This window comes from Callithrix jacchus, chromosome 4 (genome assembly GCF_049354715.1).
Source record: "Callithrix jacchus isolate 240 chromosome 4, calJac240_pri, whole genome shotgun sequence".
Classification (NCBI taxonomy): domain Eukaryota; kingdom Metazoa; phylum Chordata; class Mammalia; order Primates; family Cebidae; genus Callithrix; species Callithrix jacchus.
The window spans coordinates 41,344,138-41,371,896 of record NC_133505.1 but is presented as its reverse complement, the minus strand read 5'-3'; the positions used below and the strand labels follow the sequence as shown (position 1 = coordinate 41,371,896).

The window sequence follows — 27,759 nt, the reverse complement described above, 5'->3', positions numbered from 1 at the left end:
GTGAACCTGGATGAGGAGATGTACTAGCATCTACCAGAGTTTATTCATTCCTCTGACTTTGGCTCTCAGAGGGGTGTTGCTGGAATCACCATGGCAAGGAAGCACTTGAACGCCCAGATCCAGTGGTCCAAATGGGACTGGGCCACAAATGGCACTGCCTTTTCCTCTCTAGCCCAGCTGTAGGGATGGGAGGGCCTCTCTGCCACACAGAGAACTAGAGGCCGTGATGCCCACTCATGAGTGAGCCCCTTCCCCGAGAGCGAGCAGTGCTGGGTCCACACAGCTGGGTGCTTAGGACAGCAGAGGAGCAGGCATTTTCTTCTCACTCAAGAGAAAGGCTGGGCCAAGGGGGCCAGGTCAGGAGCATGAGAAGCTATGACCCTGTCCACAAGCCCTGGGGGAGCAGGAGGGTGGCCTGGGAAGGGTGGCTCCTAATCTGGTGAATATAGGGCTTCAGGTGGTGGCACCTTTGAGACTCAGCCAATGGCAGTAGGCTCCTCGGGTCCTAATCCCTTTTCAGAGCACCCTGAGGTGACTGTGTCTCCCAAGAAGACTGTGGAGCTGGGCCAGCCCAACACCCTCATCTGCCACGTTCACCTTCCTTCCCACGGCCGAGGACATCTGTGACCGCCAGGGGGAGTACGGGGCCTGCACCAGCCTCTCCTCTGGGACTGGGGTACCCAGTGCCCTCCCTCCGCCATCACGGCCTTAGCACCACTTGTATTTTCTGGACCCATTTCTCCTCTGCAGCTGCTTTCCTCAATCCCATGTTTTATGGTCACTTATCCAAACGTCACCATCTCATGGTTTCAAGTACCCAGCACCTCCCATACCCCAGGCCAGCCCCTGCTCTCTCTGTACCTCATAACTCTATCTTCCGTTGGTGCCGCAGAGGTCCCAGAACTGATTCAGGTGCCCGAAACCATGGAGATGCGGGTCTGCACCCTGGGCCTGGTAGTGGGGCTGGCGGGGGTCATCAATGGCACCACCGTCTCGAAGACCGAGCGATCTGACAGCATCCCTGGATCCAGGGGCTCCTGTGAGTCACCTCAGTTGTGTATTAGGAATGCAGCGGAAAAGACGAGGTAACAAGTTAGGGTGAAGAATGAGAAGGAGCAGCACTTTGCCAGGGTTTCTTTGAGCACTGATGTTTTAGAGCCACTAGGCTGGATAAAAACATTAACAAATGTAATGAGAAACAACAAATGTAATGAGAAATTACATTCCTTGAGTTGCTTACTATGTTCCAGGCACTATTCTAAGTGCTTCTCATGCGTTCACTTGTTTTTTTATTTTATTATTATTTTTGAGACGGCGTCGTGCTGTGTCGCCCAGGCTGGAGTGCAATGGCTTATTCTCGGCTCACCGCAACCTCCGCCTCACAGGTTCAAGCAATTCTCCTGCCTCAGTCTCCCAAGTAGCTGGGATTACAGGTGCACGCCACCACGCCTGGCTAATTTTTGTATTTTTAAGTAGTGACCGGGTTTCGCCATGTTAGTCAGGCTGGTCTCGATCCCCTGACCTCGTGATCCGCCCACCTAGCCTCCCAAAGTGCTGGGATTACAGGTGAGAGCCACTGCTCCGGGCTTGTGTTCACTTATTTACATGTGGAGGTGGATTCTTATTTATTTCATGTTACAGACAGGGAATTAGATACCAGGAAAGGTGCAGGTCACACAGCTTCAAAGTGCAGACCTTGGATTTGAACCCAGGCTTTGGGCCAGCGGTGGCTGCAGTCTTATCATCTGCAGTCACAATCTGTCTTCCTACATTTTTCAAAGCCTTGATTTTCTTTTGTACACATAGCAATGTTCAGAACCTCCAATGCTATATTAAGCATTTCCAATAACAAAGGACATCCAGTCTTTTTCGTAATCTCAAAGGAAATGCACCTAATTTTTTCATAAATATATATGCTATGGATTTTTGGCTCACTATCTTTACCATGTCATGAAATTGATTAAATTCTGTGTATGTCTTGAGCTGAATTCAGTTTAAATTAATATAAATTTTGTGAAGTCCACTAATGTGTTAACCACATTATATGTTTTCTGACACTGAAGAATTATTGCATTCCTAGAATCAATCTACATTGGTCAAAATTAATTGTTTTTGTAGTGTCCTATTGGATTCAGTGACATGGGCAACATTAGTAATTCCCTTCTTTTGTACTATTCTTAGCTGGCTTTGGAAATATGAATGAACCAACCTCACAAAATGATCTCAAAAACTCTGTTTTGTTCTGTGTTTTAGAACCACGCATGTAAGAGGCATGATCTGCTCATGAAATTGTGGGAGGACGCCCCAAATGTAATATGATCAGGACAGGGCTCTTTGGAAGGTGATTCTTTGCTTCCCACAACAATTTCTTTGATATTCCCTACTCTATTTTAGTTTTCTATTTCTTCCTGTAGTTTTGACCTTTATATATTTCAAGAAAAGTATCCATCTTATCTAAGTTTTCAAATTCCTAGGTATAGACTTGGTCATAAGATTTTGCATTTTAAAGGTGTGTACATATAGTCTTTTCCCCTTTTCATTTTGAATGTATTATATTTTCCTTAGGAGTCTTGCCAGAGGTCTCATTAATTTTTCGTTGCCTCAAAATTTAATTTTGTTTGTCTTTGCTATTTTTACATTTCATTGAATTCAGTCCTTGTGCTTATTGTTTACGTATATTTTCTTTTAGCTGTTTTTCTACTTTTCCATCCTCTTAATTTACATAATTAGCTCATTTGTTTTCAGTTAGTTTTCCCCTAACAAATTTGTTTAACAACTAGACTGACATTCTATGTACCATTTTGAACAAACTTATTTCATCTTTCTAGAAACATCTATTATGTTTTCAGTTATTCCTCTCCCTCTACTATTTCCCTGACTTTCTGGATGTCTAATTATCAAGATGTCAGATGTCTGTTTCTAACCTTTATTTCTCTTTGCTTTTCTTTTACATTTCTATTGTTTGTCATACTGTCCTCGGGGGAGTTTCTCAGTCTGGCTTTTTGTTTACTAATTACACTTCTGTTGCAAGAGTCCTCCTTCTTATGTCATCTATTATGTTTCTTACTCTAATCATAATCAAAGCTCAATATTTGTGCTTAGTTCATTGGCTTCTTGCTTTTGCTTCAAATTCCCAAATTCTCCTTTACTTCCCTATTTAAGCCCTTTTTGTGGTGAACACTGGGACATTGGGAAGAAACACACAAACCAATAGAATGTACATTGAATGATTATCACTGCACGCACCCATGTAAGTGGTACCTGGCTGAAGAAACAGACTGTTGCCAGCATCCCTGCGCCCCTCCTTAGGCCAGCAGGTAGTTTGTAAACTTTTTAGGAGTCGAGGACTGCTTATACCCATAATGCCTAGCGTTGCTCCTGGTACACAGTAGGTCCTCCATAAACACTTCCTGTAGAAGTGTTTTATTATTCATTCAACATGTACTTCCTAAATGTTTTCCACCTTCAAGGATTCCCAGTCTTCAGAGGTTAGTTGCAGCCATGTGATTTATGTTGGAAAATGAAATGTGAGACGTGTGTTCTGTTTAGGAGGGATCATTGAGAGTCAGTGAATGATTTCTTAGGTTCCCTTCGCTCTGCTGGGGAGATTCTGGGAGCAGATGTGCAGGAGAAAGCCTGTCAGCCTGGCGTCCTAAGACGATAAGGAGAGCTTCCCAGCAGCCTTACTTTGGACATGCAGTGTGAGCTAAACCTAGATATCCAGGTATTTGTTATTTTGGCACAGCTGATCCTATTCTTACGGCATAAAAGGAATAGAAGGGAAGGTGCTCAACAAGACTTCGAATAAGCAGAAGGACAGGAGAACTAGGAAGTTGTTTCCTCTTATAAGCCAAGCGAGCAGGAATTTCAGGGACACTTTACAATATGACATGCTCAAAAGGCGTCAACTGTGATTAAGTGTTGACTGGGCTGGTAGTGCGAGTGGTTATTAGAACCCCTTTAAAGAACATCTTCACACCCCATGCCCGACTCCCACCTCCTTCCACTTTCACCATCCCCTGGCCGGGCCTCACTGCCTCTTGACAAATGGTGACAAAAGAGGGGGCAAAATGACTTCAGCTTAGGGTACCCCTTGATCACCAACTGGGGAAGTATCACCTGTTTGATGGACCACCTTCTCCTTACGGGACTGTGAAGAGTAAAGAATGAAGGGACCAGGTGAAAAGGGATCGGGGATACAACACTCAGCTGGGAGTCCTCAGCCCGCTGGGGTTGTTCTACTGCAGGCGTCAATCTTTCTGAGTCACAGGCCAATGCAAAAGGGTCACCAGCTTCAGGTTTCCTTTAAAGCTCTGGTCCCAGTTTTCCTCTGAATCTCTGCTCTTCAACCTTAATACTGACTTCAAGACTCCTCTACCTCCTGGCTGCCTTTGATCTTGCTGTACATAGCACTCAGTAAAGGACCTGACTCTTAGAAAACACTGCATAAATATTAAAAATTTGAAGTGTAGTGACAAGGTCGTCCCCAGTTTGGATGGTCTGTCTTCTCTGGTCTTCTCTGGGACCTCTCTCTGCAATATATCTTTTCTTAGAAATCCCAGAGTTTAATAAATACCTGCATATGTCCGAGTGAGACACGTCCATTGCCTTCTTTCTGTGACTCCAGGGCTTTTCCTCATCTCTTCATACCCTCAGTTCCCTAGAAGCACATATCCTGTTCCTGTAACGTGGGTGCAGACACCTCAGCTTCTGATCCTGCCAAGTGTCAGTCCGGAGATTGTCACTCCACTCTGGGAACTGCCCTGATCTGTCACACGGGTACAGGTGACAAGCATGAAGCAGAATGACTCTGATTGGATTTGGTTTGTGATATGGACTGATCATTGGCTCTGAGGGTAGGATTTATGTGCTTTGAACCTGAGGATTTCACAGTGATCTCAATTTGAGGCCATTCTGCAATCCTCATGACCTCCTTCCATCATCGAATCCTGGATTAAAATCATATTAATTTTGCTGCATAGGTTTCTCACAAGTTGGCTGTGAAGCCAAAAGGGAAAATAAGGCAGATAAAAGGTCCTCATTTATTTAGTATATACTGTCCTTGTTACCTCATGTGACAGCTGAAATTACTAAACAAAAACAAGGCAGCAGCATTTTCCTATATAGTTTTGAGGAAATGAGGCTAATCAGGGATAAGGATGTTTTAAAAAGGAAAAATGATTGTGTCCTACTCCCTAGGTCAAAAGGATTATGTGAGACATGATGGGCTGTCCTTGTGGGTGGCTTCTCTTTCCCGACCCCCTCACTTAGTCCGTCCTCTCTGCGGACTCCAGCATATTTACTTATACCTGTGCCAGTGGCGCCCAAGTCTGTACCTTCAGCCTCACCTCTCTTGGAACTGGAGGAAGCCGGTCCCCAGATGCAGGGCATTATTTGCAAGGGGAGGAGGGCGAGAGGAGCAAAGTAGCTTGTGGGAATTGACCAGGGACAGGCGCCCAGGGACACAAAAGGCCCAGAAGACACTTATAAATAGCCCTGGAGAGGGAAGCCATCAACTGGATGTATCAGAGAGCTGCTGAGCGCTCATTCTGTGTATCAGGAGTGAAGAATCCATCCCCTACATGAAAGAGAAAGCTGACACCAAACATGTCCTCTACCTTGACTGAAAGGTGACAACATGAGACACAAAACACATAACAATGTTGGACTGTAAAAAAGAAAAAGAAAAAAAGACCAGTGTTTGAAAAAGAGTGCTACATGTATTGCTTTGCTTTTTCCCTAGTGGAGAGGCATTTTTGTCTATATGAAAATTAAGACGGGAGGTCTAGGCCGGTGGATGAATGCAGACCTAGAGGATAAATGATGCCCACTTGATGCATTCAAAGGCCAAGCCGTATTTGGTTAAGGAGTATGTGTGATGACATGTAAAGTAAATGTGTAAGGTGCATGAGGTTATATTTATCATTTTAAATTCTGATGATCATTTAACTTCTTTATTTTTAATTTTTTTAGAGATGGGGTTTCGCCGTGTTGGCCAGGCTGCTTTTGAACCCCCAACCTCAGATGATCTGCCCCAATCACTTAATTTCTTAATGATCATGATAAAACATGGTCTCAGTCAGTTATACATTGAAAGTTCTGTGTGATTATGGGTCCTATCAGGCAGATCTGCAGTCTGCTCCCCGTTGAATAGACAAATGTCTAGACAAGTGAATAGTGGTCGGAGACCTGAATGGATGAAGGCACTAAACTTGATTTGGGGTCAGCTCACGGAAATACAGTAAATTCAGAAGAGTGCCATGTGTAACAGGCCACATTATGCAACAGTTAACCTATCCCCATTTTCATGGTTTTCTTCTTTCCTGTGTGTAAACCAAAAGGAACTTCTTCATTAACTCCTACTGTTTACTAAAACCCTCAGGCAAAAGTGATGAGAGATGATTTGGTGCCTATTTTTGAAAGAAAACAAACACTCACGTTGGGTTTTGATTGTTTATGGCGCTAAGAAGAACTCAGTGAGAGAAACCACGCATTGAATCAAAGAGCAGAATGACAGCAACTGGCTTCAGAGCAACTTCTTGGCAGCAGCGTCCTCTTGGGGAGCTGGGTGTCTGTCCCGGAAGCAGAGGCTGGGACTAACGAAATTAGTCTTTTCGGTGAGGTCAGGAACCCTGTGGGGGTGAAAGGCAAAATTATCCCAGGTTGCTGGCCTCCTTCAAGTCCCAGGAGAGAAAAATTACGGTGAGAGGCTGAGTCTCAGTCTGATACAGAACACAGTTGATCTCTGCTTCCTTCAGGAATGGAACCATGCAATGCTTTTTCCCCACTCACCTGAGGGCTGAGATTGAAAGAGGGGTTCAGGCCTGAGGTTCTCTTCCTAGAGGAGCCTCAGTGTCACAATGCACAGAAAAGACTCATATCCTCCTGCAACCCAGCCCGCAAGGAAACCAAAGCAGGAATATTACCTGTTTACGCAGATCCTCGTTGAACTGGAATGAAAGAGGAAAGGTTATGTTTCAGCCATTGAAACCACCTCAAATAATTAGAAAAACGTTTCTATCCCACCAACTTCCATTGCCCGTCACTCAACGGAGGCCCTGCAGGAGCCTGAGTACCTGGGACCTCATGCATCTGATTGCATTAAGACACCAGCCTGGGATACCTCTCTACCTATAGGTCATGTTTGTTCCCTGACTATCTGATTTCAGTGGCCTCTAGAGCTTTCTGACATTTCTTTTCTGACTGAACCCCTCACCATGGAATAATTGTGAATATGGCAGGGGAAGGTAAGTCCTGCTCACCTTGCAGGCTTTCTTACCTTTTTTGCTCCTCCTGTGCATGACGATGCCCACTCCACAGATGAGGAGCCCCAGCACGAAGCTCCCAGCTCCTGTCAGCATCTTACTCCGGGCAGAATCAGACTGTGCCTCTGGGAAGGACAGACCCAGGTTCAGTGTCACCTTCAACCAGGGGCACCCCTCCTCACGTCCTGTCTGAGATTCTGGAGACTGATGCAGAATATCGAGACAAGGACAGTGAGGGGGAAAAAACTTGCATAAGAGGAAATTCAGAAAGAGCCACCCTCCTATCTGGAACATAGGGTGTGACCTCAACAAGGTGGCAAATGCTGATTCTGGAAGTTGTCTCTCAAAATGACACAGTAGGCTAAAATGCTGAAGGAGGAGAACTGCTCCCATTGGTGAGGTCGGTTCAGGAAGGTGTCTGTGTCCTTAGATTCTCTGACAAGGGGGAGAACTATGAATCCTCAGGACCCCCTTGGCCAGGGTCAGGAAGTCTCCATTGCTCCCGCTTAAAGCTATGCTTGGGAGCTGGTGTAGAAGAAAGATGGGGTTGGATATGGCCCCAGGGTATACATGCAGAAGACAAGATGAGTGGACCCAGAGCCAGAGAGTCCCTTGCTTTTCAAAGGTGGGGACTAGAGAGTCATCAGAGAGTAACTCACTCCACTCCACGGTGACAGGACTGTCCAGACTGGGGTGCTCCACTTGGCAGGTGTAGACGTCTCCCTGCTGGGGCATCATTTCTAGCATCACCAGGATCTGGAAGGTCCAGTCTCCATTACGGATCAGGTTGGTGGACACAACCCCAGCTGTTTCCTCCTGTCCATTCAGGAACCATCGGACTTGAATGCTGCCCGGGTAGAAATCTGTCACGTGGCAGACAAGCAGGTTGTGGTGTTGCAAGGGCCCTTTCTTGGATGGGGAGACGTTCACCTTAGGCTGGACTAGGAATGGGGAAGAAAAATAATGAAATAGCATTTGAGGTCCCTTCCTTCCTTCCTTCCTTCCTTCCTTCCTTCCTTCCTTCCTTCCTTCCTTCCTTCCTTCCTTCTTCCCTCCCTCCCTCCCTTTCTCTTTCTTTTTTTTCTTTCTTTCTTCTTCAATCTTTCTCTTTTTCTTTCTTCTTTCAAAATCTCACTCTGTCACCAGTCTAGAGTGTGGCAGCACAATATTAGCTCTTTCCTCACTCACCTGAGGGCTGAGATCGAAAGAGGGGTTCAGGCCTTCTGCCTCCTGTGTTCAAGTAATTCTCCTGCCTCAGCCTTCCAAGTGGCTGGGATTATAGGTGCCTGCCACCACGCCCGGTGAACTTTTTGTATTTTTGGTAGTGACAGGGTTTCACCATGTTGGTCAGGCTGGTCTCCAACTCCTGACCTCAAGTGATCCACTCGGTCAGTCTCCCAAAGTGCCGGGATTACAGGGATGAGCCACTGCATCTGACCAGATTATTATTTGTTAGGCATGTTCGCTATGTAATTGATTCCTAGATATTGAAAATAGGCTAATGTGATTAGCCTAGTGGGTAAGGGTAGCACTGAAAAGACAGAAATAGACCTTCGCGTACAGCATGCATGATCTTGAATAAAATAATAAGTATATAGGGGAATGGCAGGGATACAGAGGTAGCACTCTAGCACATTCAGGAGAAATTTTAACTAAAAGCAATTTGGTCAAAGAATATTTAATCAACTGAGAAACTACCTATCTTTTCAAAGTTCTCTCTTGATACAGAGGATGCAAAATTTACCCAAATAATATCTTAAAATGAAGATATACAGACAATGGCATTATGGTGGCCTATTAATCCAATTACCTTATTTCATGAAAATACAAAGAAAATGAAGAGGGCTTGACATGTCTTATTCTGCAAATAACCTATGTATTTTTTGACGTCACCTACAAAAACTCAAAACCTTCATATTCACATAATATCCTGAGCCTCTACATGCTTGAGTAGTAGAAATCCCATCCTTTTCCAAGTTCCTTTTCTGTGCTGTGTCTTTAGGTCCCATGAAGGTCTCACAGATAACCAGGTGTTGTGACCCTCTGCATCTCTGTATTTGTGCTCGCAGGTAAATTTCCGCACTGCTGCTGACAACTTTTTTTTGGATCTCTGCCACCAGTACCTTTTCCTCCTCAGAAGGCAGAAAAGGCCAGGCATGGTGGTCCTGCCTGTAATCTTAGTACTCTGGGAGCCTGAGAGGTAAGAATCACTGGAGCCCAGAGATTTGAGACCAGTCTCTGCAACATAGTGAGATTCCCATCTCCAAAAAGAAACAGAAATTAGCTGGACATGGTGGTACATGTATCTGTAGTTCTAGCTACATGGGAGGCAGGAGGATCACTTGAGCCCAGGAGGTTGAGGCTGCAGTGAGCCATGATTACGTCACAGCCCTTAAGCCTCGGAGACAGAGCCAGAACTTGTCTCAAAGACAAACACAAGCACAAAAACAAAAAACCAACACAGAAAAGGGCCAACTGCTCCTAGAGAACAGCTCATTCAGAGGAATGTCTCAAATTAGTCATCTATGTCCCTACACTCAGTTCTTTCCTTTCTACTTCCTGGAGAACACAAATACCCTGACATGGGGCTGGGCCAGGTAAAAGTACTGTCTTGAACTGATCCACAACCCTTACTCCCTAGGGTATTTTGCCTTGTTTACAGACTGATCCACATTCCCAGCCTCTTCTTCCCTCAATGTGAGTTTATTTCAGGGACACCTGTGTCTCACTACTTCAATAACCTCTGTAAACTCAACATCCGCTAGACTACTCAACCTATGTCTAAATCTCAGTTGTGAATTATGTACAGTTTCTTCCCCATAGAGCTCCTGGGAACCATGAAATCAGGGGGAATACTTGGGTGTCTGTTTTAAGGTGCCAGAATATTCCATGAGAAGCGTCTTGCTCAATATTCTTTGACAGGAGCCAGTCAGCCTGCCGCACATCAGAGACCTCCAGGGGGCGCTGGAGCTAAGGCTTGATACCCAAAGGCCTCATTTCTGACCCAGTTCAAATACATTTCACCAGGGCAAGGATTCCTGTTTGTTTTAGTTGCCTTCTCTAATGCCCAGAAACATTTGCTCAATTACTTCCAGATTTGGGTAGGCATAAACACTGCAATTGTCACAACTCCTTTTCCTCCCCCTTCCCGCCTCTCCCCTGCCTCTGTGTGTTCCCTGTTCTAATTCATGCCTTCATTGCAATTTCTCTGACAATAATAGCAGTTTCCTGCCTCATCTCCCTGCCTCTGGTCCCTCCTCTACCCAACACCTTCTTTTTTCCTTTTTCAAAAATCTTCAGTGTTCTGACAATACTTATTTGGCTATATGGGAACGTCTAGGGAACTGATTACAAACAGAGATACCCAGACCTCCCCACCCAGGGAATCTGAGTCTCAGGGCAGTGAGTCTGGGCATCTGTGCATCACAGAGGATCTCCAGGAGTCTTCCGAGCAGTGAGGCTTGGGAACTGCTGGCCTAGAGGAGGAGCCCACACTCCTTAGTCTGGCATCAGGGCTCTCTGCAATCTGGCAGCTGATTACTGTGAAAGGAATGGCTGCCATGTCGCTGATTTGCGCCTCTACAAAGTCTTAGAAACAGTTTTTGCATTACTTTTATTTGCACACCTCTCTCAACTATTACCTCAGCAACTTTCCTAAACCCGTCACTCACCTCATCCCCACCCAGTGTGTCCACCTTCTCCCTCCTGGCAGGTGAACTTCCTTCCACTTTCCAGGAACAAGGGGATCAAAGGTGTGATCTCCCAGCTTCCTCCTCCTCCCTTCATTTTTTTCTTTTTCTAGGAGAAAGGTCTAGGGCTCACCCTCACACCCTGATGTTCCCCCAGGTCCCTCAGGTTGGTGCAGCAGGCTCCTCGCCCCACATGTTCACAGGCAGAAGCCAAAGCTCCAAGCCTCTCCTGTCCCATCCTTGAGAAATCTTACTGCCCACACCTCACCTCTCTCCATCTTTTACACTCAGACTTCCTGAAGGAAAAGACGAATGAGCTCAGACACTGCCCTGTGCCAGCCATGGGGAACCCAAGACAAGTAAAATCCATCTCAGCTCCGAGGAGGATGCTCCACACTCAGCCTCATTGAGTCTCTCTCATTCCAGTTTCCACCACTGCAGCCAACCTGCTCTCCAGAGGTCTTCCTGGTTTCCAAACCCACTTTCCATCTTCTGTTTTCTGACCTTCCTAAGTCACTGGCACCGCTGTCCACTGTGCTGCTGAGGCCCCTCCCCTCAGCTTCCAGGACTCTCCTTGGCTCTTCCCCCTGGGTCCCCTCTCCCTGTGTGGTCTCATGTAGCCCAGGCCCCTCCCTGGCTGCAGACCCCTCTCTCTATCTGCCCATCAGACCATCCATCTGGCCTCTCAAGCACCTCAAATCCAGTTGCCTCCCTGCAGGTTTCTTCTCTGCATGGCCTGATGTGCCATCTCCACCTCCATCTCCACACCGCAGCACTGCACACTGTCCTGTGGCCTCCTTTCCTCACCCCACATGCAGTCAGCTGCCAGGCCTAATAGCGTTCCGGAGGTCTCTCGGCCCTCATCCTCCTCACTCCATGCTCAGCCTGGTCCACGTCCCCCTGCTTGCTCCCCGACATGCTCCGAATGGGCTTCCTTGGTCAATCCTCAGCCCAAAGTCCCCTTCCCTCCTGGCACTAAGGTTCTTTAGGCCGGCCCAGCTGCCCTTGCTTTCTGGGCCCAGCTCCCACAGCTGCCCTAGGACCCCTGGCCCAAAGCCCCCACTAACCTTGGCGCTTCAGGATGAGGGGATCCTCTAATTCGTAGTTGTGTCTGCACACCCTCTCCACCTCGGCCCGCATCTGCTCCAGGATGTCCTTCTGGCTGTTCCAGTACTTGGCATCGGGACGTCCCAGCTCTGTCACCGCCTGGTACTCCCCCAGGTCGCTATCGAAACGCACGAACTCCTCCCGGTTGTAGAAGAGTCTGTCCAGGAGGTGCTGTGTCCCGTTAAACGCGTAGCATTCAAACAATCTCTGGTACACGTAATTCTCTGCAGGGAGGGGGCGGCCGTGAAGCGGGGGCGCACTCTCACCTAATCCTCTTTCCCCCCCGCCCCCCTCAATATTAACGATTCTTCCCAAATCTTCCCACTCAGGGCTGGATTTTAAAATAGCAGTTTTCCTAGTACGGAGTTCTGTGGTTGTAGGCAGGTCACAGAGCCTCTCCAGGCCTCAGTTTTCTCACCAGCACGAGCGGATTTACTGAAAAGAATGAGACTCACTGCTCTGGGGGGCTGAGTGATCACTAGGGAGGGGCCAGCACTGAGGGGAGGGCAGTCCCTTCTGCTGGCGGCTGGAGAAGGAGGGGGAGACGTTTCACTTGGGGTCGCCGGGAGAAACAGGAGCGGGGAGGAGTTGGAGACATGGAGGGCGGAGCTGCTCCCCCTATCCACCTCCCTGCCTGACATTTCCATCCTGATGTCAGTTCTGCCTCAAATGCCACCTCCTCCAGGAAGCCCTCCCTTCCTTCTTCCTCTTTACCACAACTAGGCGTTCTCCTCTGCCAATGTCTTCAGAATTCCTCAACTTGCTTCTGTTGTTTTGCATGTAGAAAATGTAGAAATATATTTCTTAAAACTTCTTCAACTTTGATATAAGAAACACTCTGGGCTGGGCGCTGTGGCTCATGATTGTAATCAATCCCAGCGCTTTGGGAGGCTGAGGCAGGCGGATCACAAGATCAAGAGATTGAGATCATCCTGGCCAACATGGTGAAACCCAGTCTCTATTAAATACAAAAAAAATAGCTGGGCATGGTGGTACGTGCCTGTAGTGCCAGCTACTCAGGAGGCTGAGGCAGTGGAATCACTTGAACAGAGAGAGAGAGAAAGGAAAAAGGAAGGAAGGAAGTCTGTATCCTGAAAGTTAATTTTCAAACATGGCTGCAGAAAGACTTGGTGTCAAACCATGTGGAAAATATCTTAATCAATGAAAATCACCACAACAACCAGAGACCTGCAGGGTGGAGTCCTTTGGGTTTAGAGGCGTTGATGCAATTTTTGGGGCAGTTTTTTACAGTTTTATTGAAACACAAAAGGGGGTACATGAGCTGTCTCCTCATTTTCTTCACTGTACACCCTGGCATTGGGGTTGGTGACTCTGATGGCTGCCAGGGTGGCTCCACAATGCTTTTTGGTTCTCGGAGGCACTTTTGAGTGATCTCGGCACAGTAAGATTTGGTGCACGTCAGCAGCACTTCCAGCTCCTTGATGTTGTGGACCAGAAACTTCCGGAAGCCACTGGGCAGCATGTGTTTTTGTTGTTGTTGTTGCTCCCATAAGCAATGTTGGGCATCAAGATCTGGCCCTTGAACCTTCTACAAACCCTGTTGTCAACACCTCTGGGTTTCCGCCAGTTGTGCTTAATTTTGATGTATCTGTCTGAGTGGTGCTGCATGAACTTCTTGGTCCTCTTTTTGAGGATCTCGGGCTTCATGAGGGAGGCCTTGATGCGGAGGAAAAGATGGCTGCCACTTCTGTTGACAGCGCTGAGGAAGAGAGCATTGACGTAATTTTTACACAAAGAACTTTGGCAGCCCTTCCCACATGCGGTTCTTCCTAGAGAGCACATGAGCAGTGTCTGGCAGGCGTGTGTCTACACAGAAGTATCAGTGACGCGGCGCACGCTCCTTTCTGTTTGAGTCTTTCTGTTCTTGGGCACATCGGGGAAATGAAGGTGCTGTGATTGTCCCGCACATCTGTCTCATGCTTCGCAAATTAACTTCTCCAGTTTACTAACCTCACCCCTCACAGAAGCTGCACAGCTGGTGGCAGAGGATAGTAGAGAAGGGGTGCAGCTGGGCTCAGGGGCACCATGGAGTCCACCTTTCATGTCCATTGTTATTGCTAAGGCAGATCCCAGGTCTTCACTCAGATATCCAGATCTGTCTCTTCTCCTGGAGCCTTGGGCCCCAGCCCCCTAAACTCCCAGGGCCAGCACCCCCAGCACCTTGAGCCAGATTCCTCCTCCTCTGTCACCCACTCACCCCTCCCTGTTCAATTGCCCAGCTCTGAGTGTGGGCCTCCCATTTTTGTTTGTTAATCTTTGTTTTTGCATGTCATTCACCAGCAGGAGAACATTTTTCACTCAAGAATAAGAATTTTGAGAGAGAGATCCAAGATGGCTGACCACTAGCAGCTCAGGCGTGTAGCTCCCAGTGAAAGCGCAGAGAACGAGAGGATGCCACACTTTCAGACGAATCTTTCTTGCACAAGGACCAGGAGATTCCCAGTGGAGGAGCCTCACGGGTCACCAGCATGACTCTTGCAGCCGGCTTTGCGGTTTTGCTGGTGCCACGGCGCCGCGGTTCTTGGTGCAGAGTAAACGGGACTGGTTCCCCTTTTGGCCGACGTTTGGAGCGGATTGAAGAAAGGATTCAGGAGGGAAGCCAGACGGGAGACTTCCAGACAGAAAAGCACCAAGAACCTTGATGCCGCTCTTTTAGCTAGCACAGTGGGTTGCTCACATTTCGGCCCTGGGAATTAACAAGATGGATGTCCACTAAGAGACCTAAGTTGAAAGTTGGTAATTACAAAGACGACAGGTGGATAAATTTACAACGATGGGAAGAAACCAGTGTAAAAGGCTGAGAATCCTCAAAATCAGAATGCCTCTCCCTCTACAGAGGATCACAGTTCCTCATCAACAGAGGAACAAGGCCTGATGGAGAACGAGTGCATTCCATTAACAGAAATAGGCTTCAGAAGGTGGATAATAAGAAACTTCTGTGAGTTAAAAGAACATGTTCTAGCCTGATGTAAAGAAACTAAGAACTTTGAAAAAAGATTTGACGAAATCCTAACGAGAATAGACAATTTAGAGAGAAATATAAGTGAATTAATGGAACTGAAGAATACTATATGAGAACTCTGAGACGTATGCACAGGTTTTAACACTTGAATTGATCAAGCAGAAGAAAGGATATCAGAGGTTGAAGACCAACTTAATGAAATGAAACGAGAAGACAAGATTAGAGAAGAAAAAGTAAAAAGGAATGAGCAAAGTCTCCAAGAAATATGGGACTATGTGAAAAGACCTAATTTACATTTGATAGGTGTACCTGAATGTCATGAAGAGAATGAATCCAAGCTGGAAAGTATTCTTCAGGATATTATTCAGGAAAACTTCCCTAATCTAGTAAGGTGGGACAATACTCAACTCCAGGTAATACAGAGACCACCACAAAGATATTCCTCAAGTAGAGCAACCCCAAGACACATAATTGTTGGATTCACCAGGGTTGAAATAAAAGAGAAAATTCTAAGGGCAGCTAGAGAGAAAGGTCATGTTACCCATAAAGGGAAGCCTATCAGACTTACAGCAGATCTCTCAGCAGAAACCCTACAAGCTAGAAGAGAGTGGGGGTTAATATTCAATATCCTCAAAGAAAAGAATTTTCAACCCAGAATCTCATATCCAGCCAAACTAAGCTTTATAAATGAAGGAAAAATAAAATTTTTCACGAACAAGCAAGCACTCAGAGATTTCATCACCACCAGGCCTGCTTTACAAGAGTTTCTGAAAGAAGCACTACACACAGAAAGGAACAACCAGTATCAGTCATCCCAAAAACTTACCAAAAGATAAAGAGTATCTCCATAATGAAGTATTTATATCAACTAATGGGCAAAATAGCCAGCGAACATTAAATAACAATATTAAACTCACAAATATCAATATTAATCCTGAATTTAAATGGATTAAACTCCCCAATCAAAGACATAGACACGCAAACTGAATAAAAAGTCAAAACACATTGGCACTCTGTATCCAGATCCATCTCATAAGCAAGGACACACAAAGACTCAAAACAAAAGGTTGGAGGAAGACTCACCAATCAAATGGAGAGAAAAAAACAAAACAAACAAAAAAAACAGGAGATGTAACTTTCATTTCTGACAAAATAGACTACAATAGTAACAAAGACTAAAAGAAACAAAGAAGGGCATTATATAACGATAAAAGGATCAATGCAACAACAGGAGTCAATGATCATAAATATATATGTACCCAATATAGGGGCACCCAGATATGTAAGACAAGTTTTCAATGACTTATAAAGAGACTTGGACTCCCACACTAATAGTGGGAGACTTTGACACCACATTGTTAATATTCGACGGATCAATGAGATAGAAAATTAACAGAGACATTTATGATTTGAACTCAGACCTGGAACAAGTAAACTCAGTGAATATTTATAGAATTCTTCACCCCAGGTCCTAAGAACATACATTGTTTTTTAGTATCACATTACACCTATTTTGAAAGTGACCACATAAATGGAAGCAAATCACTCTTCAGCATTTGCACAGCATTTCACAGATTTAAATGAAATGTTGGTTGGCTGTTTGTTATTTTCTTTCCTTATTCCTTCCTGTCTCCACTGTTAAACACAATCATCAGCATAAAAGAGGTTGTTAATACCTATTTCTAGATTGCATTCCAGCCTGGGCAATAGAGCAAGACTCCTGTTCTCTCTCCCCCTTTTCTCTTTCTCTTTCTTACTTTCTTTAAAAAAAAAAAAAGAAAGAATAAGAATTTTGAAAGTTTTCTTTGCAACACTTGATTCTTTTTTCATTTACCCCATCTTAGGCATATTTTTAAAATTAACATTTAACTTTTTAAATGGATTTTTACTGCCAAGTAAACATAAGTGATAAGGGGTTTTGTGGTGTAATTTGAAACCTTTGGTTTTGAATATAAGAGACTTTATCCTGTTTGTGGAACCCTTAACAATTCAGCTGCCCAGAGCACAGTTTGAAAATTACTGATCTGAATAAATTCATCTCTCACTCAGAACAGAACATATTGAAAACCTCTAGCTTCCTCAGCCAAGCTTTTCCCCCCTAGCCTCTTTAAGGGCCTTTCTCTTGTGCCCTGTTTGAGGATGGGGATGTGTGTGGAGTTGGGGGAGCATGCAGGGCATGGTGGAATCGGCCCTGCCCACTCTACCTACTCCCCTATGGCTCCAGCTCTCCCTCCAGCAGGTTTCGATTGAACATTCATTCTATGCAGGGAGCTTAGTCCCTGTCACATGGCTCCACTGCCTCATCTCATTCCCACTACCAACCTCAACCCAGCTTTTGCCTCTCTACCTGTTCATTGCCCACCATCACATGCCCCCCTCTGCTCTCTTCTTCCCCACCTCTGGGTTTCCTTGGTGGCTCCCAACACTGCCCCTCATCCCACACAACAGCTCTGCCTATGGGATGAGGGTACTGCGTCCCCTCACCTGCTGGGGACTGTTCAGTGTCACCAGCGCTGCTCTAGCTCCCTCTCCCCAGCCTCACCCCTCTCCAGTTCCCGGGGGTGAGTCGTCGTCGGCTGGTTAGTTCTTAGCACTCTCTGTGACTACAAGTGCAAATTCTCCACCCCTTCCCAGACAATGAACCCAAGGTAATAGATAAGAGGCTTTAGGGATTGAGGGGCTGTCCTCAGGAGATTCCAACATTGTTACCCTGAAAAACGACAAGGTAACATGATGTCAGTATCTTCTAGGTGTGTCCTAGGAGGGGTGTGGAGGGATCTAGGAGGAAAGATCTAAGCAGGAAAGGTGGAAGTCAGTGGAAAACTAAGTACCAAGTTTGCAGTCCTTCCTTTCAGGGTGTTGGTGTAAATTTGGACTAGAAAGATGAGTATCCTGAGAGGAAAAACAATAGATCATAGGAGCCATAATATTATACCAGCCACAGGAAGGCAGTGGGAAGAAGAGGTTCTTCACTTGGCTACTGCTTCCTTGGCTGATAACCTACACTCAATCCCTTTCATGCACTCACACAACCTCATCTCTACAAGTCTCTACAAGTCTCAACCCACCCTAATACTCTAACCAAGTTCTGGGGAGGCTGGGAGAAGTACCTTTAATGAGAGTGCCTTCAGAGGCTAGAACCTGTCCCCCTTCCTCCTTCCCTTCCTCCCTCCCTCCCGTCTTGCCTTCATTGTCCAAGATGCATGGGCTTCTGCTCCACCTTGGAGAATGAGAGGCATTATCCATAAACACTGAATCCTCAGTGATCTTCAGAGCCTGGACGCTCCAGCTAAGGGGTCTCTGCCTGAGACCCTTCAGTCTGGAATGTGGATTGAGCACTCCTAGGAGCTTGCACTTGCCAACCTCTCTCTCTGCAAACCTTGTCCATCCAAGTTTATCCTGGACCCCTTGACCCCATTCCCCAAAGACAAGCATACTGACCACCAGGCACTTCTCTCTATTTGCTGTACCCTTGTCCTTGGAGAGAGAGTAGGGCTGTAGGGTAGCAATCTATCCTACAGGGGATGAGCCTCATTCTCTAGCTGGGAAGGGAGGACACTGGCTTAGGGCAGGACCCCCCGCAGCCTGTCTCAGAGTCTGGTCCCTAAAGTCCCCTAGGAATTGTTCCCTGAGCCTGACCCTCTAGGAATAGCAGCTCTGCTCTTACCTGTAGTGGCCCTGCCCTGGACCACAGCTGTGAGTAGCGCCATCAGTAACGCCGTCAGAGCCACTGTCCGGGGGAGGGCAGAAACCTGCAGAACCATCACGGAGCTGGAAAAAGGTGGCAAAATGAAAAGAGCTGCAGCCAGGAAAAGAAGGACTCACTAAGGGGAGCTCGTGTCTGAAATATTAGAGACCGTGAACCCAAGTAGTCTTCTGTGACCCTGGGATTGGACAGAGTCTGAGAAAAGAGCCAATGGACACTGAGCTTTGCATGAGTCATCACTCACTGGGCAGACGGTTAGTGTGAAAGGTCTGAAAATACAAGGCCTGTGATGCACTTAAGATGACAGATGGACGACAGTGATACTCACTTTAAGCAGTCGGATAGGTCATGAGGTTTGGGGAGATGATGTGTTTCCTTTGCTCTGAAGGTGATCTCAGATATTCTGCTGGCCCATCTATGGGGATTATAATTTCCCCAATTCTGCCACACCTCACAAACCCACAGGACATGGTCTGTTGTGGAAGAAGTGCTGTCTCCGTGTGTAAAAAGTCACTCCATGGCATGATTTAGAGAAATTAGAGTACCCACCCCAAAACTCAAATGGGGCCTGGAGTCTGTCTGTCTTGTCTTTGTCCAAGGGTGTGTTTAAAATTAGCACCCATTCATATTTACTTTCTCCCAAAGGTCTGTAAGTCCTGAGATGGGCAGGGGATACCAGGTTCTTCCATAGGGCTGTCAACAGGGTCAGCAGGGCTCAGTCCAGGAACCTTACACCGGGAGCATGGACACACCACCTACCCTACCACGTAAGTAAGCAGCTTTAAGGAAGCTGCCTCTTTTGGATTTCAATTCCTTGTCTTCAATACGGGAATGACACAACCTGCCTTATAGCAAAGCTCTTAACATCAAATGAGATCAATAGGTCTGAAATTGCTTTGGAAAAAGAAAGTCCACAGAGAATATAATTTGACCAATAAGTAAAGAAGAAAGTGAAAAAAAAAAAAACCACATCAAAGGCCCCACTTCCTTCAAAGCATCTGATTCTATTTTGTTTATAGTGAATATTTTTACAAACTTTCAAAGAACATTATTTCTTAGACACCTATAAATGTGATCCTGTTGGACCACCAATTCTGATTTCAAAGAAAAATCAATTGGCATCATTTCTTTAAGTAGATATTAAAATGTAAATAGAAGGCTAGCATGTAAAATGCAAGAGAAGAAAACTACTATGTAATAGAAGGTGTCCAGTAGGATTGAGGGGCCAGGAGATCATGCAGGAAAGCTCAGTTTTCTTAGTAACTGCCTGGGTTGGACTCTTCTTCTTGTCACTTTCCTGCCATAGATAATTAGACAATACCTAACTCCTCAATGTCTCAGGTAATTTATGTTTAGAGTGGACATTAATAATACCTCCCTCAGGCTTAATGTGAGGATTAAATGAGGTGATGCTTGCAAAGCGCTAATAACAGCGTCTCTTGTGTACTAATCTGTTAGTAATTATTATTTATGGAAGATAAGGTTACCACAAACAAGAAAAATAGCAATGTAATATATGTACTTCTTCATTACATTAAATATTAAATGTTTTGTGACCTTATCTATGAGAATCAAAGAAATAGCTCAAAATTGGAATATTTAAAATGAGACTAGAAAAGTAATTTCTTAAATATGGTAAGAGAATATACAATTTAAAAATGAACATTACCTGTAACAGAAAAGCATTAGAGAAACTCTTCTTAAAACCAAGATCAAAATATGGGTGCACATTGTTACCATAGGTAATGCTGTCCTGGGTATTTTTATGCAAAAATGAAATAACTTGACTAGTAATTTAAATATTAAAATGTTATTACAGTTTAAATACCAGGAAAAGACAAATACTAAGAAATCTGAATAAAAATTATCTAAAAATTTCACTAACAAAGGTAACCAGGAACAGATAAATACTTAAGGATCAACTTTATTCAAGTTAATTAAAACCTGTAAATAGAAATTATAGCACTTCTGCAGAAGTGATTAAATAAAGAGGAGATGTCTCAGGGAAGTGGGCCTGAAAGAAAGATTAATGATATATTTTATTAGATAGCCCATTCATTCTTAATTATCAGCAGAATATTTTTGTAAACTTGACAGGGTAGCATAAAACATTATTTAAAATATGGTGACCCAAAAACATCAAAGATCATCTGACTGTCTGGGATGGGGTTGGCGTTTGGGAGAAGGAACATAATGGAAAACATTTGCCATCAGAAGAAAGTGTGACTTATCTTTTTAGGTCTCTTTCTCTAACTCTGAAAGTGAACTGTGAACTGGAGCACTCTTGACCACACTGGTACCTAAAATTCTCCCATCTCTTCCTGGCACCTTCCAGCATCCTCTTTACTCAGCAACAGAGAATGTCAGCTCTATGATTTCTCTGATTGGTGAAGCCCAGCCATGCTGACTCCTCTCCACCCATTTTGATCATTTCCAGGTGCTAGACAGCCACAGTTTCAGAGTCTCATCTGCCTCCACTGATCACTGTTCCTGTGCTCACAGTCATCAATTATAGACCCACAACATGCATCCTGAAGACAGAGTCTTCCAGATCAGAGCTGTGATCTTGAGAGCCTTCTCCTTGGCTTTCCTGCTGAGTCTCCGAGGGGCTGGGGCCATCAAAGGTGAGTGCCCAGGAGGACGCAAGAGCTTTGGGGTGAATGGGGGGAGGCTCACATCAACTGTTGCTTCAGGAATCAGAGATTTTAGAGGCTCATTGATCTATCTGGCCTTCACGATAGTCTGTGTTTCTTCTGGCCCTCATAATCATGACAGCAATAGCAGCCAGAATTTACAGGACACCTGCATAGTTTCTTTCCCCATTTACATCTTACAGGAAGCTTCAATGAAGAAACTATTCCCTTCATTTCGAAATTATTCTCTTTATTTAGAAATTATTTTGAAAAAAACTGAAGCTCAAAAAGATGAATACGTTTTCCAAGGTTACACAGCAGATGAACAAGCCAAGTTTGAATTCCAGACCCAACTCTGAGGGTCATACACTGCCTTTCCCAGATCCCCGCAGGGCCCCCGCACCCCTTCTATCTATCCAGGATCCCCAGCCTCTGCCTTTTGTGGCTGCTTCACAGGAACTCCAAGCTATGAGCTCTGCATTAGGAGACAAAGTGCTAAGAGTGTTCCTGTATCCTCCCTCTCTCCTAAGACCCTAGTAGGGTCCGTCCTGGGTCTTTGTGGGTGGTCACAAGCTTTCCTCTCTCAAAACAGCAGTGTTACATGGTCTTGTTAGCCTTGTGATTCAGGTCCTGAGACATCCGCGACTACAGGGGAGGCCTAGACTTGGGATGGCCACAAGGACTCAGGCAGAGGTGAACCGTGGTGGATTAATGCTCTTTCTTCCTGTAGCTGACATCAGGGAGAACGGCATCAATCCTGTGCATGATGCTGTCGTCCCAAAATCTAGTGATGGGGAAGGTTAGAATCCATGACATGCAAGATGCACACTGTCCTCAGACAGTTTTATTGAAGATGTGTAGAATAAAGACGTGAGGCTGGGGAGAACCAGAAGTATCTATTGTACTGTTCATGGTCACCTGGGTTATTTCTAATGTTATGTCCTAATAAACACCACAATGGATGTATCGTCATAGATCTGAATATTTTTTAGAATTCTTGGTAGAAATTTCTATTTAGCTCAGCTGTCTCTTAACAACCCCTGAAGGGAAGTCTCTTCAGGGCTTCCCTTCCCAGTGGTTCCTTGTCTCTTAACATTTAAACATGTCCTTTACCTTAAAAACATAAGCACAAACCAACTAATATAAAACAATCTTGCCTTCAGTCTGCTTCCCACCCTAGAGACACTCTCTCTGTGTCCTCACACTTGGAGCTAAGCTTCTGACTTGTCTCCAGTATATCCCTGAGGATCCTCTCATCTTGGCCATCAGGAACCTCTGCGGAAGGTCAAATCCAGTGGGTTCTTCTCAGTGCCTCTGACTTGAATTACTAATAACATTTGCACTGTAATCCACTTCTTTCTGATGAACTACCCTGTCCTTATTTTTGTCCTATTTCTCTGGTTTCTCCTTATCATCCTTTAAATCACCTCTTAATTATCATGTTCTCTCATCATACTCTGAGATCTCTGCAATTCTGATTTTTGCCACTCTTCCTGGAAAATCTCATCTAACCTGCACCTACCCATAATGACTCTCAGTTCTCTGGCCTAAACTCTCCTGAGACCACCCATCATACAGAAATGTCTAGGTATTATTTCTCCTTAAATGACTTTCAGATCTCCTAAGTGCAATGGCCCCACAGTGAACTCAATCTCTTCTCCCAGTCAGTCAGGCCGTCTTCCCCGTGAGAAGTAACTTTTGCCCTGTTTTCTGAATGCCTACATTGAAGCCATCGGTTCCCCAGGAAGCCTTCTCTGACGAGTTGTTTGATCGCATCTTGTGTATGCCCACAAATCTGCACATATCCTTCAGAACCTGCTGTTGTCTTGTCACTTGTGTTTCCTTCTGTGAATTGTAAGCGTCTGCAGAACAGGACCTATATATTATTTTTATTTGAATATTTAGCATCTAACAGCATTTGACATATAGTCTTTTAATACATATTTTTGTCTGAATGGAATTGATATTTTGAAGTAAAATAATCTGTTTCACATCTAGATGATCTTTCGATCGCAGAACTTGTGGAAGTGTTTTTTAAAAATCATTTTAAAAAGTACAAGGGGCATTCACATCTTAAGATGAGTTCCCAATTATTGCTAGAGGATTTTGTGTCTTTTTATTTTACCCTCTTTTCCTGGTGAGTCCTTTGAGTCCTTTAAACTGAGGCGGAAGCGAAGTTTGCTTGTGAAATACCTATAGGATTTGATTTATTTTGTTTAGTTTGAAATAGCACTCTGTGCTTGGCCACTTACAGTGACAGGGAGTCATTCTCAGTGAAAAATAAGATACAGGTCCTATATCCTCCAGACACTTAGGAGGAGTCGTTCTCCCTGTCACTGTAAGTGGCCAAGCACAGACTGGGTCCCCACATGTCAGGTCTGCAAGCTCACAGGGAAATCTGTGAGTTGGGAGGTGAGAGCAGATGAGCCGTGTAGTCCTTTCCCGCTCATGCACTTATCATGCTAAACCCAGACTCTCACATACACATTCATTGTTTTCTTTAATGATGAGAGTTGCTTTTATCCTCTTACCTTTGCTACTTCTTGCAAACTAATAAAGGCTAAGAAACAAAATAAATTAAATCCTACATGTATTTCAAACTCAGCAATAATTTCCAGTTGGCCTCTAAAACAAAAATCAAAATATAAATGTAAGAAAAGTTTGGAATGCTTAGTGCCTGGGTGATGAAATAATCTGTACACTAAACCCCCGTGTCGTGAGTTTACCTCCATAACAAACCTGCGCATGTACTTTGTATCCCTGAAAGTAAAATAAATGTTAAAATATTTTTTAAAAGGAAGCAAAAGATTGGAACAAATGCCAAGAAAACTGTACTGCACTTTTGAATTTATATCCCCCAAATGAAAAATACTATCAACAAAGCTATACATTCTATAGTTTCATATTCATAAGCTAAGACTAAAATTGGAAGAAGAATATTTTCTTCATCCTCTCAATTTTCTGTTTTTTCTCCATTTTCTGTAATAAGAAGAACAAAATGTCCACTCCTCCACCCCCATGACTCTAAAAACAATTTTACATCTGTGTCCCAGAAGAATTAAGACCTTAAGGGGAGAGAAAATCTGTGTACTAGCTCTATCAGTAGCCGTATGACCTTAGCAAGTTATTAATATTTAACCTCTCTGCATTTCCTGATCCGTAAAATAGTATGCTATGTATTTGCTTCATATTCTTATTGCGACAATTCAGTGAGTGAACTACGTAAAGTATTTAGAAGGATGCTTGGCACAAGTAAGCGCTTCACAAACGTTAGCTGTCGTTGTTACCATCACTGTTGTGTAGGGTCGGGATGCCCAGACTTTCAAAGACCAGGAGGCAGCTTGACTTATCAATGATAAGCCTTTTATTTTGTTCTTCGCGCCTTTCTTTTTATAACGGCTCATCTGCTCTGTATTATTTCCTTTATGGTGTTGCTCCTGCTTCCCCATATGCCCTTCCTTTGACCTCTTACCTTCTTCTTCTTTATATTCATAAGTTTTTATCATTCTCTAGCCTTCACCACTTGCATATTCATACTGACATTTTGTCATGTTTTCTCTACTTTCTTTATGCAGCGGACCATGTGTCAACTTTTGTCATGTTTGTACAGACGCAGAGACCAACAGGGGAGTTTGTGTTTGAGTTTGATAAGGATGAGATATTCCATGTGGATCTGGACAAGAAGGAGACCGTGTGGCGTCTGGAGGAGTTTGGCCGAGCCTATTCCTTTGAGGTTCAGGGCGGGCTGGCTAACATTGCTGCATTGAACTACAACTTGAATATCATGATCCAGCGTTCCAACCACACTCAGGCCACCAATGGTACTGCCTATCTTTGCCTCTTCCTCTGTAGCCCAACTGTACGGAATGAGAGAGCCTCTCTGCCACCCTCAGACTAGGAAGCCTAAGTGTCCCCTGCTGTGTGATCCTTTTTTTCCCCTAGTGGCCATGGGCTGATCCCACTACAGCAAGGGCTTGTGTCCTCCCTTCTCAGGAGACAGAAAGGTGAGCAGAGTGAGGTCGGTCAGTGGTGTGATACCCACTCTGTGATACAGGAACCCAGAGCTGCCATAAAATCTAAGGCTGAGGTAGACTAACCCCCAGAGTTGGAGCTCTTGTGATTCATTCCAGAACAGGGGCCTAACCTGGTCCTGTCTCCTCCCAGATCCCCCTGAAGTGACCGTGTTTCCCAAGGAGCCTGTGGAGCTGGGCCAGCCCAATACCCTCATCTGCCACATTGACAAGTTCTTCCCACCGGTGCTCAATGTCACTTGGCTGTGCAATGGGCAGCCGGTCACTGAGGGTGTCGCTGAGAGCGTCTTCCTGCCTGGAACAGATGGCAGCTTCCACAAGTTCCATTACCTGACCTTTGTGCCCTCAGCTGAGGATGTCTATGACTGCAGGGTGGAGCACTGGGGCTTGGACCAGCCACTCCTCAAACACTGGGGTATGCAGCTCCTTTTCTCTCCGTAATCTCCTGGTATCCTCTACTCCAAGGACCTGGTGTCCTCTGCACCAGCTTTCCCCACTGGACAAGTCTCAATCCTCTCCTTGTGCTAACACTCAATTAACTGGATTAACTGTCCATAAGCTTCAATTCCCACACCCATCCCAGACCAGGACCACCCTCACTGCACCTCCTGACCCTATCTCTTCATTCTTCCCCCAGAGGCCCAAGAGCCAATCCAGATGCCTGAGACGACGGAGACTGTGCTCTGTGCCCTGGGCCTTGTCTTGGGGCTAGTGGGCATCATCATGGGCACCATCCTCATCATAAAATCTCTGCGTTCTGGCCGTGACCCCCGGGCCCAGGGGCCCCTGTGAAATACTGTAAAGGTTGAAATGTAAAGAGGAGGCCATAGAATCTGTAGAATGTAAGGAAGAGAGGAAGAATTCAATCTGATAAGTGTTCTTTGATCTCCTAATGGGTTAAAAGCATTCAGCCACATAAAAACAGCTAAAAACAACAACATTGATAACGGAGTAGTTAATATGCTCAGGTGCTATTCTGAGCATTTACATTTATTAACTCACTTTATTCTCACAAACAGTCTTTCAGGTGGGTACTATTATTTTCGCCATTTCACATGAGAGATACTTATCTTTTCACATATACAGAGACCTTAAGCACCTTGATCAAGTTCCCACAACTATGAAGTAGTTCCATCTGGATCCAAGACTGTTTATCCATTGTCCTATACACACTATTTTGTGAAGAAAAAGACCAAGTTCAGATTTTCCAAGGGTCCATTGTTTAGTAATGGAGCCAGATCTATATTTCTACACATAATGACAACACAGTGAGATGGGTGCCTGTAACTATTTACTGTCTCTCCTTGGACTCATTCCATAGCAATGCTCACACAAAAGAATGCCCCTCCTGAGATCTTATAGTTTTTTATTGATCATAACCCTCATCATGTTATATGTTTTGAGAATTCTCTTAGCATTAGTTAACTTCCATGCAGATGACCACATCTAATTCATCATTATTATTGCTATTCATGCTGGACCTCAGGTACAAACGGTTAAGAACTTCTCAGTTCATTATACTATCATCATTGGTGCCTCCGAGCTCTCTCTCTTGATTTATTTGGTCCCTTTTATCCTCAGTCCTTACTCCCATATCTAACCTCCTATCCCTACCTCATGGGTAAACATTTTAATGAATTTGATTTTTTATTTGCATAGATCCTGTATAATATGTAGTGCCCAGTGTACATGTATATCTAATTAACCAAAATGGCATTAAATTATAGATCTAATTTTGTACATTTAGTTTGTTTCTTCCAAATCTTCCATAGTATTCTACTCTCTACATCCATGCATTAGTTCATTTTGCATTGCTATAAAGGAATATCTGAAGTTACCTAATTTATGAATAAAAGAGCTTTAACTGGCTCACAGATCTGCAGGCTATATAAGAAGCATGGCACCGGCATCTGCTTCTGTTGGGGGATTCAGGAAGCTTTTACCCATGGTGGAAGGCAAGGGGAGCTGGTGCATCTCATGGTCAGAGAGGGAGAAAGAGAGAGAGAAAGAGGTGCCAGGCTCTTTTTAACAACCAGGTTTCATGTGTACTAATGGAGTGAGAACTCACTCATTACCTTGGGGAGGGCACCAAGCCATTCATGAGGGAGGCTCCTCCATGATTCAAATACCTTGCACCTGGCCATCAATTGGGGATCAATTTTCAACATGAGACTTGGAAGGAACAAATATCTAAATCATGTCAGTCCACATATCTATATTGCTCCTGGGATACCTGGATCATCCCTGGTTCTCTACTGTTGAAAGCAATCCTTATATCTCACGTGGACCTGCATATGCATGTGGACCTGACCTGCACACCTGAAATGTATGTATCCTAGAAAGGG

General features: G+C 44.8%; 2 protein-coding genes across 4 annotated transcripts; one reads left to right on the top strand and one right to left on the bottom strand.

The window, feature by feature from the left end:
• Positions 1 to 6,441: 6,441 nt before the first annotated feature.
• On the bottom strand, positions 6,442 to 18,863 carry CAJA-DPB1 (major histocompatibility complex, class II, DP beta 1). 3 transcript variants are annotated; one of them, XM_017971018.3, is made up of 7 exons: positions 18,712 to 18,863; positions 12,022 to 12,285; positions 7,925 to 8,206; positions 7,281 to 7,390; positions 6,927 to 6,952; positions 6,793 to 6,838; positions 6,442 to 6,632 (listed from the first exon to the last, which is right to left on the bottom strand). In XM_017971018.3, the coding sequence occupies exons 1-7, from the start codon at positions 18,806 to 18,808 to the stop codon at positions 6,624 to 6,626; spliced, it is 834 nt and encodes a 277-aa protein (XP_017826507.1). In that variant the 5' UTR covers positions 18,809 to 18,863; the 3' UTR covers positions 6,442 to 6,623. The 3 variants fall into 3 exon arrangements, with proteins under 3 accessions (XP_017826507.1, XP_002746458.2, XP_078225000.1); XM_002746412.6 differs by lacking the exon at positions 6,793 to 6,838 and having other exon boundaries at positions 6,927 to 6,950; positions 7,280 to 7,390; XM_078368874.1 differs by lacking the exon at positions 6,793 to 6,838 and having other exon boundaries at positions 6,927 to 6,950; positions 7,280 to 7,390; positions 7,925 to 8,128.
• Positions 18,864 to 21,200: 2,337 nt separating this feature from the next.
• On the top strand, positions 21,201 to 27,147 carry CAJA-DPA1 (major histocompatibility complex, class II, DP alpha 1). The gene is made up of 4 exons (XM_002746421.7): positions 21,201 to 21,374; positions 24,959 to 25,204; positions 25,548 to 25,829; positions 26,052 to 27,147. The coding sequence occupies exons 1-4, from the start codon at positions 21,275 to 21,277 to the stop codon at positions 26,204 to 26,206; spliced, it is 783 nt and encodes a 260-aa protein (XP_002746467.1). The 5' UTR covers positions 21,201 to 21,274; the 3' UTR covers positions 26,207 to 27,147.
• The last annotated feature ends 612 nt before the right edge of the window (positions 27,148 to 27,759 follow it).

Excerpts from the sequence above, each read along its gene's own strand:
- CAJA-DPB1 (XM_017971018.3), bottom strand. The coding sequence starts at position 18,808 with ATGGTTCTGCAGGTTTCTGCCCTCCCCCGGACAGTGGCTCTGACGGCG. Across the intron at positions 12,286-18,711 it reads CCAGGGCAGGGCCACTACAG|AGAATTACGTGTACCAGAGA; the intron begins GTAAGAGCAGAG and ends CCCTCCCTGCAG. Across the intron at positions 6,839-6,926 it reads ACGAGGATCTGCGTAAACAG|GAAGAGAACCTCAGGCCTGA; the intron begins GTAATATTCCTG and ends AGGCTCCTCTAG.
- CAJA-DPA1 (XM_002746421.7), top strand. The coding sequence starts at position 21,275 with ATGCATCCTGAAGACAGAGTCTTCCAGATCAGAGCTGTGATCTTGAGA. Across the intron at positions 21,375-24,958 it reads AGGGGCTGGGGCCATCAAAG|CGGACCATGTGTCAACTTTT; the intron begins GTGAGTGCCCAG and ends TTCTTTATGCAG. Across the intron at positions 25,830-26,051 it reads GCCACTCCTCAAACACTGGG|AGGCCCAAGAGCCAATCCAG; the intron begins GTATGCAGCTCC and ends TTCTTCCCCCAG.